We start from the raw sequence: 14,820 nt of genomic DNA, 5'->3' as shown, positions 1-14,820 counted from the left end.
GAGGTGACAGAGAGAAACAATTTCCCCCAGAATGCCTCTGGGGAACGGATGGGCAATAGCAATAAAGTTTAACAAACAAAAACAGTGATCACCCTCTGCATTTCTGAGCTGTGAAAGGTATAAGGACAGGGCCTCCGCCACCTCACACTTCCTGCTCACACTGCAAAGCTGTCAGAATATGAAAACTACCAGGAATTGTAAAGATTAAGCACCAGGAAAATACATGAGCAGCTTACAAAACCCGTGGTTGCTCAGCTTTCTAATTGAGTGGCCCCCCATCACCCAGGCCCAGTGCCCCTGAGGCCGGCGTCAGTGCCCCCAGCAGGCAGGTGGGGCTCTTTAATGGAGAGGGAAGTATGGGCCCCAGGGGCCAGCTGCTCTCCCTGCACTTGGTGGGGGAATGTGAAGTTGGGCCTGAGACCCAGAAGCTTTCTATGGCTTCCAGGGAAGCAGGCCTTTCTTCCTGCGGCAACAGCCGCCCTCCCTGCGGACTTCTGTGGGCCCAGCGGCAAGGCACCTGCCCACCACCTGAGGCGTTTCCCATGTGAGAGGTGGGGCATCACTCGGGAAAGAGACTGGGCCCTTCCATGAGGACATGGGAGCTGAGCCCGGCTCCCACCACCTCCTGGGCTGCTTGTGTCAAGAGGCAGCCGCCTGCCCGAGGAGAGGAGGAAGCTCTGCCTCCCACAGTCGTCTTGCCTTTGCTTCTGAGCCCAGACCTGACCTGAGTCCTGGCAGTTGCAGGGTATCTAGTACCCCGTAACCTACCCTCCACGTCAAAGGCCTTGCGGTGTCTGAGCAGTTTGGATCAGACGTCTGGGGCGCACAGGCCATGCCAGACACACTGAGGGGCCGTCCCCTGAGTTCTGTTCTGGAGAACCCTCTCCCCTGAGTGAGGGTAGAACCTGTGACTGGACTGAAACAGGTGTCCAGGTGAGAGAGTCACGTGTACAATTGCATGACACTGAGCCAGGAAGTGGGGTGTGCACAGCAGCTCCGTGAGCCCCGGGGGAGCCTGGTGTGTAAGGAGCTGGGCTCAGGCGGGTCCTGACGGCAGAGTGCGGTCCATGAGCAAGTGGCTCAGGGTCTCACGCTCCTCCTCGCGCCTCCTCCCTTCTGCCTGTGTTGTCTACCAGCTCCTGGGGACTTCTCTGCGACACATTCAGGGGGGAGATGTTGGAGCAGACTTCCAGCTGGCTGACAGCGCCCCCCAGTGGACAGCCGCAGGCACCTCGGGGCTGAGGGGCGTGGAAAAGGGGCACCTTGCACAGGTGGAATCTGGAGCCGTGCATCTGCTTCCCCACTTGGGGAATGAGAGCTGATGGTGTGGAGCTGCAGACATTTGTAAACAAGTCAATGGTCGGGGACTTGGAAGAACAAGAGTGGGAATTTGGTACCGAGGTGCTGGGAGGAAACGGACCTGTGCGGAGAGCGAACGCCCTGAGAAACTGGAGGACCTGCTCAGCCAACGGACAAGACGGCCGTTCTGCGGCCCGTGGGCAGCTCCTCGTCCTTGTCCTTGTCTCGGGGACAGAGATGGACGTTCTGCTGGGCTACCAGGTGCCATCTGACCAAGCCCCTCTGGGTGCCCGTGTTCCCACGCAGTCAGAGCCCAACAAGGAGCCCGCCAGCACCGGGCAGCAGGCGGCTCCCCTGGCCAGCTTCCCCGCGAAGGGCCAGCGCTCCGTTCCCACTGGAGCTGGAGTGGACTTGCTCTCCAGAATTCCTGCCACTCCACCGTCTGTGATCGTACTGCATGCTTCCTATCGCTGTCGTCATGCTTATCACAACACTGCAGCTGAGCGGGTGCTCACTGGACAGGAAATGAGCTCTGCAGTGGGCTTCCACTCTCGTCATTTACTGGTAACTCCACGGACCCCATGTCCTGGAGCAGCTGGACTGCGGGCTGTGGGGAGCCCGTCAGACTCTGATGGTCCCAGCCGAGTGGCAGCGCTGAGTAGGGAGGCACCGTCCTCCAGGGTACGAGTTCCGCTCTAAATCGCCAAGTGATGGCAGCTGGCCACGTGTCCCTCATTGATTTTATGTCTGTGGAGCGACGGTGGTGGCTGTAAGAAGGGCCTAGTGGGAGCCCCTGGCACTTTCCCCACCTGTGTGACAGGGATGGTTGGCGGTGCTGCTTCTATAGCTAAACTCATGGGTTCCAGAACTGTGCGTGTGTTGGAGGGAGGGCGGTAGGAGTGGCTTCTCACGATTACGCCGTGTTTAGTAGCAAAGCATGTCTCGTCTCTGCAGTTTGGGACAAGGCGAGCTCAGAGGTACTGTGTGAGGGAGGAACGCTTCTATTAAATTGCAACCCAGAACGTCCACCTCGTGCTGCTGAACCAGCGGCCAAAAGGAGGGGACTGTACAAGGGCTGACCCCCAACATCCGGGGGAACCTGCATGCCATGCCATGGCACCTGGGACGGAGGAGTGCCACCCATCCTCTGCGTGTCCTGGGGTAAAAGTGGATGGGAAGCTGCAGTGCCCACTGTAGGAGGCGCTGGGGATGGCAGGGAGTGAAGGTGTCACAGCTCTGACAAGCGCCTGTCTTCCCATGTGAGGAGCAAGGGGACTGGTGACCCGCCGTGAGCACTGACGCCATGTCTGCAGCGACGCCTCCCCTTCCATTCCTGACACTGGCTACTCGTGCCTGCCCTCTCGTTTTGTTCATGATCAAGGGCATTAGGGTTACGGTTTTTATTGTGGCATCTCCTTTGTCCCAGGGACATTTAGAATTCTATTTCTTAATTTGCAACATAGGAAGAGCTTTTGTTTGGCTTTTCTCATAACGTATAGTCTCACTGAACTGGCGTCAGGATTTACATTCTGTGTGGTGTCAGTTCTTTATAATGTACTATGGCTCAGCATGAAGTCTTTGTTTATAAATTTTCCACATATACTTTAAAAAATATGTGTCCCATAATTTTTTCAAGAAGAATTATGTACCTGTCCACTAGGTCAACTTTGTTAATTCTAATATTCAGGTCTTCTATATCTTTTATTATTATTTTGTCTCCTTTTCATTCCACCAGTTAAATGTAAAAATATTACCCTATAAATTATAGCGTACATCCTTATCAAGATCAAATAATTGTTGGTCCTTCACCATTTTCTAACCTTGTCCTTTAAGAATGCAGTCAACATAAAGATATTTTCAATTGAGTAATAGCTGAAAAATACTACCACTACTAGAAATTCATTTCAAAATATACCAAAAAATATTCTTCAGGCAGAAGAAAATAATCTGCAATAAAAAGTGAAAGAAGGAATCAAATCACAAATATGGGTATATAGCTAAATCGATAGTGGCTATTAGAAAAATAAAAGTAAAGACTTGTCAGATTTAAAATACACCTAAACAACATGTGTAAGAAAGAGGCCAAGGGAGTAAAACTATACTATGACTTTCACACTGTTTGTAAAAACAATGGAAGCCTCCGCATGAGACTTGAGGGGCACCTGTGGGTACCGTAGTGATCTATAGGTGCTATTTCTGTGTCTAGAATTCTACATTAGCAGTTATTTTCCTTCTGCACATTGAAAATATCCAACTGTCTCCAGAATTCCATGGTTCCTTTGGATACCATATCATTATAATTGTTTGTGAATGGAATCAGCACTTGTCTTCTGGCTGCTTGGGATTTTCATTTCCCTTGTTTCACTGTAGTGGTGTTACTCTGGAACTCTTCACTGCACGTGGTCCATCAGCTTCAGAGGACTATCAGCCATTACCTGTTCAGTGTTGCTTCTGCTCCATTCTCTCCCTCTGTAGCTTTAAAAGCTCACCACATTCTTTACTCTCTTGTGCTTCCTTATGCGTTTTCTACATGTGCTTCTTGTTGGTGCTCTGTCTTCAAGTTCACCATTTTCTCTTAAACTATGTCTAATATGTTGTTAAACTCATTCAACTGAATCTTTAATCTTAGTTATTATATTGTTCAGTTCCAAATTCTTTTTTTTTAATATATATTTTTATTGATTTTCCACAGAGAGGAAGGGAGAGGGACAGAGAGCTAGAAACATCGATGAGAGAGAAACATCGACCAGCTGCCTCCTGCACACCTCCTACTGGGGATGCGCCCACAACCAAGGTACATGCCCTTGACCAGAATCGAACCTGGGACCCTTCAGTCCGCAGGCCGACACTCTATTAACCGAGCCAAACTGGTCTTGGCTCAGTTCCAAATTCTTGGTTCTTTTCCATTTGACTGGCCCGTTAGGTTTCTAAGACTCTGCTGAGATTTGCATTTTTATCCTGTACCTCCTTGAGCACAGCACTGTTATCTTGCATGGGTTCTGATTATTCCACTCTTTGGAGACCCTGTAACTCTGTCCCTATTGTTCTTGGTTTCTGCCCTTTGTGTTCAGCTTGTCTCATAGGCCTGGGTGCCTCCTCAACTTTGATAATATGCTTTATCTTTAAAATTTTGGGTAATCGTAATTTAGAGCCAAAGCTGTGGTCATTCTGAGGAGAAGCGTGAGTCCACTGAATGGAGTGCTGGGGTTTCTGTGCCCATTCAGACTTCAGGCATAGACTCAATCAGGAGTTCATCTGCCTTAACCCCCCTCCAGTCAGTCAAGGGACTCCCTATTTTCCTGCCTGCTTCAGCTGGACAGAACAATGGTGCAAGCTGTCCAGCTCACCCTGCTCCTCGGTCTAGGGGACAATTTAAATTCATGATTAGGAGACAAAGTAATGTCAGTGAAAATGAAACATGTATGTGTCCATCCAGCAGGGTGCTTCAGATGGACAGAAAAAGTGCCCGTTAGTTACCTGATACCTGCATTTTCCAAGCGACAGCATGGAGGTGACAACAGCAATAAAGTGCAAGACGGGAACATTACATTTGTGTGAATCACACCGGGCCTTCTAAGGACAGACGCTAGATATACCTCTGAAAGGAAACCGCATGTGGGCAGGGCCCCAGGAGAAATCAGCCCCATTATTTCATGACCTGCTCATGGGTACAGCGTTCCGAGACGTGGAGGAGGATCAGCCCCCAACGATGTCACGTGATGGGGACAGAACTGAGAAGGTGCACAGTGCGGACGGTGGGCAGCACAGCATCTTAATCTGTGTCTATAGAAAACAGCGGTGAGCTCTCTGACGGGGGATAGAAATCCTCGCACAGAGAACAGTGGACTTGACTGCACTTGCTCTGAAAATAGCACGTTTATTGAGAGAGGGGCTTCCTGCCCAGAGTTCTCGGTGATGTTCTGAACTATATCCACTTCCTTCTCTTGCAGTAATTGTTACCAAGAAAAGCAAAAGTCCCGACAATCCCCCATTGTCCCTCATCAAAAGTCTCCTTTTGGGTGGCACTTCCCAGAGCCCCCTGGAATGTTCGCATCAGGGAAGTGTTCCAGAAGGAGCCGGCGTTCTCATGCGGCTGGGGCCTACCGCTGCCGGCACTCGTGTCGGGTGCACGTGGCCTGCCGCTCGACCCGCCACGTGCCCTCCTCGTAGGTGCAGTGGCAGACGGTGCACTCGTCCGTCTTCACTTCTCGCCCGGCGGGGATGACGGCGGTTTCGGCAAAGCAGTTGGGACCTGAAACACAGAGACACGCAGCGGGTTCAATCAGGTGCCGGCTTCCCGTCCACGTCTGTCACTCTCACGAAGGACAGAGAAGTCCTAAGTGAAGGGGCAGCACCCCACGCTCTTCCTGAAGTATAACCAATGTTATTTAAAAACTGTCCACGTGACGGACAGCTCTGTTCTTTTCACTAACAGATTATCCCATCTGGGGGCCTGACCTACCCATAGGCCAAGTCTGCAGTCATTCGAGCTAATTAATTCTACATCATCTTAGAAAAAACATAATTAACCGTGGCTTCCGAGAACCAGTCTTATTCTTCAGGCACTTTTCCGAGTGAGAGTTGAGCACACCAGCTGCTTGAAACAACCCGTGTCCCGCGCAGCTGCCACAGCACGCAGGCGGCTTTGCGGGCGTCAGAGGCGAACCACCCGCCTAGAGGGCTCTTCACACGTGTCTCCGGCCCAGCCACCCCAGCTCCGCAATCACAGCTTGAAACTGGCTTTGGAATCCAATTCCCGGGTGATGCTGAGGCTGCTCTGGGACCCAAGCTGAGACCCGCCATCCGCACACGCTCCCGGCTGCATCCGCCACAGGTGCCCGTGAGGACCTGGGGGATCCTCAACCAACATCCACTGTGAGCCCCTCCACCCCCACAGGGGCCACGTCCACCTTCAGGTGAGGCCCCGGGCAGGGAGACGCGACCGTCAGCAGGTGCCCGAGGAGTTGAAACAGTTCGACGCTGTGCCCACACACCTGGTTCAGCTGCCAGCCTCCCTCTAGGACGGAGATGCCTGTCATTACTGCGGCTGACGTGAGGCCGCCTGACCCCGACCCTGGGCAGTGCGCTCCAGTTCTCACCTCCTGCCTCTGCCTGGAGCGTCTGCGTCTGTGAGTGCTCGCCTCCCGAATGCTTCATCACGACGCCTACAGGCGTCCAGGCGAAAGCAAGGGAAGGAAACCTGTCTACTAAAGGCTACAGAACACTGAGCCCACGCAACCAAGTACAGGCTCTCAGCCACACTTGCACAACTCAGCGAGGGGGGAGAGGGGGAGCGAGCAGCGCATGGGGGAGGGGCAGGGAAATGATGGAGGCACCATTGGAAATCTCTACCTATTTGAAAACAACAACATCGGCCGGCATGGCTCAGTGGTTGAGCTCTGACCTATGAGCCAGGAGGTCAGGGTTCGATTCCAGTCAAGGGCACAGGCCCGGGTTGCAGGCTTGATCCCCAGTGTGGGGCGTGTAGGAGGCAGCTGATCAGTGATTCTCTCTCATCATGGATGTTTCTTTCTCTCTCTCCCTCTCCCTTCTTCTCTGAAACCAATAAAAATATATTTTTAAAAAGGAAAGAAAACAACAAAGGTTTAAATACGGCAACTGATGCCAAAACAGTGACCACTCACCAGGGAAAAAGTGAGGCCTAGACAGTTTTTGGTTCCGTGTCACCCCAGCAACAGATCAACCAGGACAGTCACAGAACGATCGTCCTTCCTGACTCTGTCCTTGACCTTGGAAAGGGTCCCCGGAGGACGGGGAAGGTCAGTGGCCCAGCAGGAGGCTGGTGAGCGAGCCCGGAGAGGCCGTGTTGTCCAACTTATCCTCTCATTTGATTGTCAGGACCCCGCGGAGGATGCTGGTGGCCACACCTTCGCTCCAGTTCCTTGGGCGTCACCGCTACGTCTGCAGAGGCGGCTCTGGAGTGGAGAGCTCTGCCCCCGCGGGTCCTGAGGAATGGAGGCGGTTAAACGCGACTGAACCGCCAAGCCCGTCCCGGGAACCGGGCGGAGCCGGGACCGCTGGTGCAGGGAGCGCAGAGGAAGCACCTGCTGGGAGTGGGGACTCGGGTTCGAAGCGGGCTTGGCAGGTCTGGCAGACCCTGAGACAGACGGGTGGGGGGCAAGGAAAGCCGCTCCACCTGGCGATTAAGAGACTGGCTTTCCAGCTAATCAGGCCCCGTTTCTTCTCAGCACTGAGTAAAGCTGTTGACAGGTGATGGCTGAAGGCAGGGTCGGGCTGTCAGAAAGCGGGAGGAGGAAGAGGGTCTTAAATAGGATAAAGTGTCAGGGCTCCTGAAACAACAGCACCAGCTTCTTCCTGCTCCAGGCCCTCCAGGCCGGGCTGCCCAGCGAGCGCGGAGGTTTTCCCAGACGCCTTTCCTCGCAGCCCAGCGAGCCCGGTGCCCTAACAGCAGGTGCTGTGCCTGGTGCTCTAACAGCAGGTGCTGCACTCCCAGGGCTCTAACAGGTGCTGCGCCCGGGGGGGGGGGGGGGGGGGAGGCTTAAACAGCCTTTGCAGCCTCGTTACTCTCCCACCTTACAGATGAGGAGACGGAGGCCCCTCCTGGTCACCACACTGAGGCCGACAGAGAAAACAAAACCGTCTTTCCAACGAAAGGCAGTGCGCTTTCCATGGAACCCAACCAGCTGCTCCCAGTGAGGAAACGCCCTGACCTTCCAAACTCCTCGCACAGCAGCCCGTAAGCACCGCCCTCGCACTGTGCTCTCGCCGGCTGGTCTGAGACCAAGGAAATGAACCTGCGATGGAGATTTTGAAATTTACGCGAAAGTCATTTGGCAAAAGAGACCCAAACCTGGCGTCTGCTTTCGCACAAGCGATGCGCATCTCTTACTAATTAGCCCTCATCCTTCCCTGAGCTCTGCCAAGCCACCAGTGATAAGACCAGAGATAAGACCGCAGCCATCGTCCAGGGAAAAGGGATTCATTCCTTCTCACCTTCCACGTGGTTTTGCTGGAGCACAATCCGTGCTGCTGTGGGCAGTGGGCAGCCTGACTGCCGGCCGCAGCCCGCCCTCCAGGTCCTGGTTGACTGGCTAACGGTGTGCCCCGGCCGGAGCCGAGCTCTGCAGGGTCCAGACTCGGGGCTGACAGGTCTGAGGCGCCCCGTCAAGCAGGTGCTGCCCAGAATCCTGGCTTCCCCGGCTACTAGAGTTCTCCACGCTCAGGGCGGGGGATGTGCCTGCAAGCCTCTTCTCTAAAGTTCTAGAACAGCGGTCGCCAACCTTGCGTACCTCACAGACCACCAGTGGCCCACGGACCCGGGTTGGCGACCGCTGTCCTAGAACATGATGGCGAGTCTAATAGTTTGCATTCAGTGTTCAAAGAAGCATGGATCCATCCACGAGCCACGTAAGAAAAGAACTTCCGACCAAAGAGCAATCGCCCTGTTCAGGCACCTTCCTGGGGGCGGGCACGTGTGGGAAGGAGGCAGGGCCTTGACAGGCAGCCGGGGCGGCCCCATGTTCCGAGGGGTCTACACAGTGAGAGAGAAATAGCCCAGCATCCTCGCTTTAATAACAGTTTTTGCAAAAGATAGACACGTTTCCCGCAATCAATCCAAGAATGTCTCCGCGTCATTAAGTTGGATTATGCAGGCGGCCTGGGGAACATTTACCTGCCCACGGAGCCGCACAGAGCTCCGGCTGCTTAAATTTCCCTCAATGAGCATCGCAGCAGCAATTCTTCGTCTAGAGGCCTCCCATCTCTATGGAGTACGTTTAATCAAAACATTTGAAAAGAACTGGGCCATTTTTGTTAAGGTTCTCAACTCACTTCAATAGTTGCCACATGTCGTCCTCTGAAAAGCCAGTTTCTCCTGTCACACAAAGCAAGTGACTTGGACTTCAAAGGCTAACAATTCCAGCGATTATTGGCTATATTCCTTAGCAGTAAATTGTGCACACATTCTCATGTATTTCAAATGTTGTTCGAGGGCAGAACACAGGTAGTATGAACCTGTGACCTAAATTCTCTCTGAGAAGAATACATATATAAAGCGTGGTGTGGTTTCTTGCTCAGAGTGCATATATACATATATCTTTTTTTTTTTTAATATATTTTATTGATTTTTTACAGAGAGGAAGAGAGAGAGATAGAGAGTTAGAAACATCGATGAGAGAGAAACATCGACCAGCTGCCTCCTGCACATCTCCTACTGGGGATATGCCCGCAACCCTAGTACATGCCCTTGACCGGAATCGAACCTGGGACCTTTCAGTCTGCAGGCCGACGCTCTATCCACTGAGCCAAACCGGTTTTGGCCATATATCTTTTGCATATCAAAATTTTGGAAGATTTTGCCAGGCCCCAAAATATTTGTATAAATTCTGGGCACACATTATCACAGTTTTTAAACAGGGTTTGAATAAAAGCTGCAGACAAAAGCATGACTTGAAGAGTAAAAATATTAATGAAAACCATCCACCCACACATTTCTCTCTTAATGTATCTTCTTCAATCCTCTGTTACCAGTTTGGTTTCATAGACGTGAACACAATTCTCTCGTTACCTGGATGAAATACCCGACCCAGGTCAAGGGTGATGGGCTGGTGCCACATGGGATTAGTCTGGGAACAGCATCCCAGGCTTTGGTTAAACTCAGAATGAAAGCAGACGACCTAACAAAGTCCCTTTCTCTGGCTTCTGGTCACTATCATCTACGTCAGCGGTTCTCAACCTGTGGGTCGCGAGCCCTTCGGGGTCGAACGACCCTTTCACAGGGGTCACCTAAGACCATCGGAAAACACATATATAATTACACATTGTTTTGTGATTAATCACTATGCTTTAATTATGTTCAATGTGTAACAATGAAATTGGGGGCCACAACATGAGGAACTGTATTAAAGGGTCGCGGCATTAGGAAGGTTGAGAACCACTGGCCTACACGCTCCCATTTAATGTTTTTATTGATATTAGAGAGAGGGAAGGAGAGAGGAGGGGAGGGAAGAAGAGACAGAGAGAGAGAGAGAGAGAGAGAGAGAGAGAGAGAGAAATGTCCATTGGTTGCCTCCTGCAGGGGCCCTGACTGGGGTGGAACCCACAACTTTTTGGTGCATAGGACAGCGCTCCAACCATTGAGCCACCCAACCAGGGCCGAGTTCCCCTTTCATCCCCAGGGATGGGTAACTAAGAGCTGTATTTTCCTCTGAAGCAATGCAAGACCTTTGATTTCTTACATAAGGAATTTGGTCATCACGCCATTGTAAAAGCTTCAACTTGGTGTTTCTTTGGGTTTAACACCGAATGGTCATTATAACAAATTAAGCGTGGAAAAGGGAGTAAAAATATTCAGACAGTCTCATCTGTCCTTTGGGTGACAATGAAGCAGTCGCCCAGCTTATTACACTTTCTGACCGGCTGTCCCTGGTGCAGGAACGCTGCTGACCTTCAGGCTCAGCGACATCGACAGCGACTCTTCCCGTCCCTGGTCCCCATAAGGGACCATCGCACAGTCCCCGGGGGCCCTAGCCAGACCGCGTCACTGCGGCCTAACGGCCCAACATTACCCTGGCTTACACCTCTCTCTTCATTCTAGAACCTAAGGGACTTTACTTTGTTTTTCTTTCAAATGAGGCTACATATTTCAAAAGCAACACAAACTCTATGTCCATATACATACGTGTCTCCCATCTTTTGCATTTGTACTAGGAGTTTCATGGACTTCAGCTCCATCTGCCCTGTGACCAGAACCCAGCGTATTTTCTGTTGATGCTTCAGCACACAGCACAGACTCTGACACTTAGTAGGGCTACCGAATCCTTGGGGCAGCTCCCCCCCACACACACACCTGCTGCTGGGCACACAGACATCACTGGGTCCCCCTCTCAGCTCTGGATCTGCTTCCGGCCTGGGGTCCTTCATGTGTGAGGGACACTTCCTGCCCAGGTTTACTCTCCATGTAATTGGGGGATTGTCTTCCCGCAGAGTCCCTCCTGGAAACGAATTAGCCACCGGGAAGAAAGAAAGAAGACACTGGAATCTCCCAATAAGCTGCACCAAGTCAACTTTGACGTCCGCCCAAGGCCCACAGAACCCATGGAGATCACTCAGCAAATCGGAATGTCAGCTCACGGAGCGGCCCTGCTCACGGAATAAACAGCCCTGCTCACGGAACAGCCCTGGTCACGGAGCGGCCCTGGTCATGGAGTGGCCCTGGCCACGGAACGGCCCTGGTCACGGAACAGCTCTGGTCATGGAATAAACAGCCCTGGTCAGAGAACCGCCCTGCTCACGGAGCAGCCCTGGTCACGGAGCAGCCCTGGTCACGGAACCGCCCTGGTCACGGAACCGCCCTGGTCACGGAACCACCCTGGTCATGGAGCAGCCCTGGTCACGGAGCAGCCCTGGTCACGGAACAGCTCTGGTCACAGAACCGCCCTGGTCACGGAACCGCCCTGGTCACGGAACCACCCTGGTCATGGAGCAGCCCTGGTCACGGAACAGCCCTGGTCACGGAACGGCCCTGGTCACGGAGCGGCCCTGGTCACGGAGCAGCCCTGGTCACGGAACAGCCCTGGTCACGGAGCGGCCCTGGTCACGGAGCGGCCCTGGTCACGGAGCGGCCCTGGTCACGGAGCAGCCCTGGTCACGGAGCAGCCCTGGTCACGGAACAGCTCTGGTCACGGAACAGCCCTGGTCACGGAACAGCCCTGGCCACGGAGCAGCCCTGGCCACGGAGCAGCCCTGGTCACGGAACAGCTCTGGTCACGGAACAGCCCTGGTCACGGAACAGCCCTGGCCACGGAGCAGCCCTGGTCATGGAGCGGCCCTGGTCACGGAATAAACAGCCCTGCTCACGGAATAAACAGCCCTGGTCACGGAACCGCCCTGGTCACGGAGCGGCCCTGGTCACGGAGCGGCCCTGGTCACGGAACAGCCCTGGTCACGGAACCGCCCTGCTCACGGAACCGCCCTGGTCACGGAGCAGCCCTGATCATGGAACCGCCCTGGTCACGGAACCGCCCTGGTCACGGAGCAGCCCTGGTCACGGAACCGCCCTGGTCACGGAACCGCCCTGGTCACGGAGCAGCCCTGGTCATGGAACAGCCCTGGTCAGGGAACAGCCCTGGTCACGGAGCAGCCCTGGTCAGGGAACAGCCCTGGTCACGGAGCAGAGGGGAACGTCTGGGAAAAGAACAAGCCCACCTCAGTCCCAAATCCTACCCACCAGCGAGGGCCCAGGGGACCACTGCTGATCTCAGCCAACCAATGACTTTACCCAAGATCAAGGCCAACACCTGGCCTCTGGGCAGGATGACCCAAAGGTCACTTCCACATTCACCTCCCTGGTCTGGGCCCCCCCTCTGACTTCCACGCCCCAACCACCAGCTGGACAACGTCCCATGGATCTCTGCTGGCGTATAGAACTCAACACATCCAAACCTGACCGCCAGCTCGTCCCGCCCCATCCTGCTGTGCCCGCCCACACTCTTCTCCACAGACACCAGGCCCCTCCTGCAGCGGCCGGGCTGAGCCCTGGAGTTCACCTGAGCACCTCGCATGCCCCAATGCAGTCCCTCAGCAAATCGCATCGCCCCACCTTCAGCATTTCTGCGTCTCTACTCCTGACACTGCCACTGGGTGCCCTGGAGTCTGCACATTTCCAACTCAGGATGGACGGGTCTGCAGTGGCGATTCTGGAAACATCCTTCTCCGTGGAACTCTGGGAGATGGGCCTCCCTGGGCACGGCTACTTTCTGTCCTGCCACTTTCAACCCTGCGGCTAATGGAGCGTCCAGGTCTGGACATGTGGCCGGGGGAAGCTTAACGGCCACTGGGAAGCTCACTGTCAAGAAGCTAATACAACTTGAGAATATCTCGCCAGCGTGAATTTTATCTGGAGGTCAAGCCCCCCACACACACACACATGCGCACACACGTGTGCACACACGCGCACACACACCCTGCTGTGCTCTGGAAATGCTGGCTGCAAAGGCTCCTTCCCTCCTGCAGGGCTGGGAGGAGACACACCGGTGCCCGTTTCCCGTGAGCAGGCGCAGACCCTTCAAATTCCCTTTTCCTCCATGGTTAGCTGAATTGTTTTCAACGCCGGAAACTCAGAAGAAGCCGTGTTAGCTTCCCTTCAGGGCCCTGGACGCTGGGACACCATCTGCTGAAGAAGCAGAGGGCTCAGCGCCTCCCCCCGGAACAGGCTGGGCCCAGGAGACGTGTCCTGTGGTCTCCTACCCCATCCTGCCCCCTTCGCCCCACTTCCCACACCCAGCTCCCTCTGCTTGGGCGCCGTCCCTCAGAGGAGCCCACCGGCCGAGCGGACAAAGCCTGCAGGCCTCCTGGTCACGGCGTCTCCCGTCTGCCACCATCCCGCCCCCCGTGATCCTCTCTCTGAACAAGTCTTTCCTTGCCGTCTGGATGCTGTAATGAGTGCTGGACCATCTTGTGGACAGAAGAGGATGTTGGGTTGTTCACCATCGCAGAAGCTCGGCCCCCGTCCGTGCCCACCCACGTCCAGTAGCCGGAGGTCCTGCCACCTCAGCGTCCGTCAGTGGACAGCAGCCTCGTCATTAGGTGTCTGTTTACACTGAGCCAAATCTGCCCCATAGGTTCCACCGCGAGGGCCCGCGCAGCACAAACCCAGCCCTTTGCCCGTGAGAGTGGTGCTCAGATGGCGTTTCTCCCAGAAAACGCAGCTCTCCTGCAGGTGAAATGACTGTTACACAAACACAGCGTTCGCGTGTCGCCCTGAAGTCCTGTGCACAGACGGGGGAGTGCTCCTCTGGATGGCTGCCACTGAAAAAACTGAACATGTAAACTATCAACACTGCAGCCCAGCCAGCGTGGCTGGTGGCTGAGCATCAGCCTGTGGACCAGGAGGTCACCGTTAGGTTCCGGGTCAGGGCACAAGCCCGGGTTGTGGGCTGTGGCTTATGGGCCTGATCCCTAGTAGGGGGTGCGTGGGAAGCAGCTGATCCATGATTCTCTGTCATCACTGATGTTTCTCTCTCTCCCTCTCCCTTCCTCTCTGAAATCAATGAAAATATAAAAATAAATAAATAAAATATCAACATTCCAAAAGCAAAGGGTAACATTTCAATGAAAGAAAATCCACACTGAAGTCCATGGTGACAATTCCAAAGAGCAGTCAGAGTGAAAACACCGTCACCCCGAAGACGATCAAGCTGTGGGAGCCACAGGGCAGCAGGCCGCGGGGCACCTCCCCAGAGCCAGAGCAGCTTCCAGCAGATGAGGAGAGTGTATTCCCTGAGGACGTGACAGGCGCACGTCACTGTATCGGGCGTGACAGACAGCGCCTCCTGGGGACGGGGCTGCACACACTTTCCGGAAGGCGGGAATAACGCCAGCCGGGAACACTACCACCAGCCAATGGACAGGAACCCCAGTGATCAGACAAGGTGACCTCCCAGGACATCCCACAGGGGGTGAGGCCCAGAGAGCAGGGGGTCGGAGAACTCCAGCAGCGCCCAGCCCCTGGCGCCCACGGAGCGGCCTTTCTAAAGCTAA

General features: G+C 54.2%; 1 protein-coding gene across 1 annotated transcript in view; it reads right to left on the bottom strand.

Moving 5' to 3' along the window:
- Positions 1–4,083: 4,083 nt before the first annotated feature.
- Positions 4,084–14,820, bottom strand: part of VWC2 (von Willebrand factor C domain containing 2) — a 33,551-nt gene continuing 22,814 nt past the window's right edge. The window contains exon 4 of the mRNA XM_036327207.1: positions 4,084–5,551. Within this exon, the coding sequence (XP_036183100.1) occupies positions 5,400–5,551 (152 nt within the window). The 3' untranslated portion in view covers positions 4,084–5,399. The remainder of the gene's footprint in view (positions 5,552–14,820) is intronic.

Source organism: Myotis myotis, unplaced genomic scaffold (assembly GCF_014108235.1).
Source record: "Myotis myotis isolate mMyoMyo1 unplaced genomic scaffold, mMyoMyo1.p scaffold_m19_p_11, whole genome shotgun sequence".
Taxonomy (NCBI): domain Eukaryota; kingdom Metazoa; phylum Chordata; class Mammalia; order Chiroptera; family Vespertilionidae; genus Myotis; species Myotis myotis.
The sequence above is the reverse complement of the archived record's forward strand: the minus strand, read 5'-3'. Positions and strand labels throughout refer to the sequence as shown.